This window comes from Rhagoletis zephyria, unplaced genomic scaffold, assembly GCF_001687245.7.
Source record: "Rhagoletis zephyria isolate East Lansing unplaced genomic scaffold, Rhagoletis_zephyria_1.1 Rzeph_scaffold_11426, whole genome shotgun sequence".
In the NCBI taxonomy this organism is placed as follows: domain Eukaryota; kingdom Metazoa; phylum Arthropoda; class Insecta; order Diptera; family Tephritidae; genus Rhagoletis; species Rhagoletis zephyria.
In genome coordinates, this window is record NW_016168503.1 from 17034 (window position 1) to 19151 (window position 2118).

General features: G+C 42.3%; 1 protein-coding gene across 1 annotated transcript in view; it reads right to left on the reverse strand.

Moving 5' to 3' along the window:
- Nucleotides 1-2112, reverse strand: part of LOC108377071 (CREB-binding protein-like) — a 12221-nt gene extending 10109 nt beyond the window's left edge. The window contains exons 1-3 of the mRNA XM_017633339.1: nt 1176-2112; nt 795-1084; nt 421-578 (exon numbers count right to left, since the gene is read on the reverse strand). Of these exons, the coding sequence (XP_017488828.1) occupies nt 421-578; nt 795-1084; nt 1176-2040 (1313 nt within the window). The 5' untranslated portion in view covers nt 2041-2112. The remainder of the gene's footprint in view (nt 1-420; nt 579-794; nt 1085-1175) is intronic.
- Between the last annotated feature and the right edge of the window lie 6 nt (nt 2113-2118).

Sequence of the window (2118 nt, forward strand, 5' to 3'; positions counted from 1 at the left end):
AACTGAAAATTTAATTCTACTAAGCAGCACGGGAAATCTGGTGTTTCAATCCTTTAATGATTAATTACAATGGTGTCATATGTAATTTGAATATTTATTAAGGGCGCAATGGATAGGTGATGAAATTACTCTTCTGATTTTACTTTTGTTTTGATACAAAATGATATCAATAAAGCAAATGGTTCGGATAGCAGAAAAAATTCTTTTCGCGGACTGCTTCTATGCTAACTTGATTATCTCTACTTTATTCTTTATTCACATCCCACGCAACTATTTATTGATATGCACAACAGACCCAAGGTCGTAGTGCATATCCTCCATTATATCTTTGTTGATATCATTTTGACCAAACGCATTATGTGTACGTTTCTAAGAATATATGTATGTATGTATTTATAAATACTCGTATCAGTTACATACCTATTTTGGTAGCTGTAATACTTGGCATCACGGGGTATTGTGCAAAGTTGTTTTCCATAACAACATAGCACCTGTGGATTAAATGTGTATTTACGTCCACAACAGTAGCCCAAAGCTTGCATCACTGGGTCAATTTCTTGCTCAAACACTTCGGATAACTGCAAATAAATTTATATGAAATGAATGATAAGAACGGAGGTCATTCGGAATTTGTTTAGAGTAGATGTTTCTTCTTTTTTTTATANCTTGCTCAAACACTTCGGATAACTGCAAATAAATTTATATGAAATGAATGATAAGAACGGAGGTCACTCGGAATTTGTTTAGAGTATATGTTTCTTCCTTTTTTATATATTTTATTTTGTGAAACTTACTTTTGTGCAGTATCGGTAGACACGAGAGGTTTTTCGATTGTAGAGCCAAGCATTATCAAACATTAACCAGACATCGTCGACGTACTCCCAGGGATCATTGTATTTCCCGTTCATGAGATTGTTGCGTATGGTACCCAAGTCCATTGGCTTCTTAACAATGTCAAAATAATCTGGTATGCCAAGCATTTGCGGATCCACGGGACAACGGAAGGGCGCTGATTCCGGTTCATGTCGTATCAACTTATCTAAGGTTGGTAATAGCGCCTGTTTTAGCTCCTCGGGATTAAATACTGGAATAGAAATGTGAAAATGTGTTATTCACACATACAATACATTTATGTAATTTGTCTATAATTGGCCACACCTGACCTCAATACTTACCGCATTTCTTCTTTTTGTCGCCTGCGTTTGGCATAAGTGGTTCTGGTACTACTGGCTTTGTTTCTGACTTTATTTTAGTTTCGCCATCAGCAGCTGCCTTTGCCTCATCTTTACTATCTCCACCGCTGGCGTTTCCACTTCCGCCTACACCATTGGCACCGCCATTATCATCAGTATCCATTGGTTCGGCTTTTATTACAGCATCTCCATCTTCAGTCTTGATTTCAACCTTCACATTGGTGCCATCATTATTTACATTTTTGCCAACACCTGCGGATGATTGCGAGTCCATCTGGGAATTGTCTCCAGCGCCACCACTGCCATCTTCCATGTACTCTTTTTTGATATCATCTTCTTGCTTGATGGAATCTAGCTTGCCTTTAGAAGCGTTACCGCTCTCACCGCCAGAGTCCGCACTGGGTGAAGGTGGCGTTTCATCGTTAGCACGTGCCGCGGCTTCCAATGCGGCCATTTGCGATGACAGATTACTGCTAGAGGAAGGACGCGAACTCATCACAGTCGACGTCGAGGTAGTAGTGGCTGCTGCACTGGTACTGCTGCTGCTATTGCTATTGCCACCTTTACCCATCGATATTTGTTGTTGTTGCTGTTGCTGCTGCTGCGTCAGCGTTGCGCCATTGCTGCTGGTGTTGACGGCGGCACTCATTGGTGGCGCCGCAGACACTGGAGTGGTTGAGGAGGATGCTGTTGATGTTAGTGTAGTCAAAGTGCCACCTATGGACGAACCAACACCACTGGACGCTGCACTAACATTCACCGGCACCGATGTGCCAGATGTGGCCGACGCCGGGGATGCTGCCATAACGGGCGGTGTACTGCTTGCCCGCTCACTCAGTGGCTGCATAAGTGATGTTACGGATGGCGGATTGTTGGAAGGTGTACCTATTGGGCCATTTGATACGAAATTGGGTGACGGACTGGG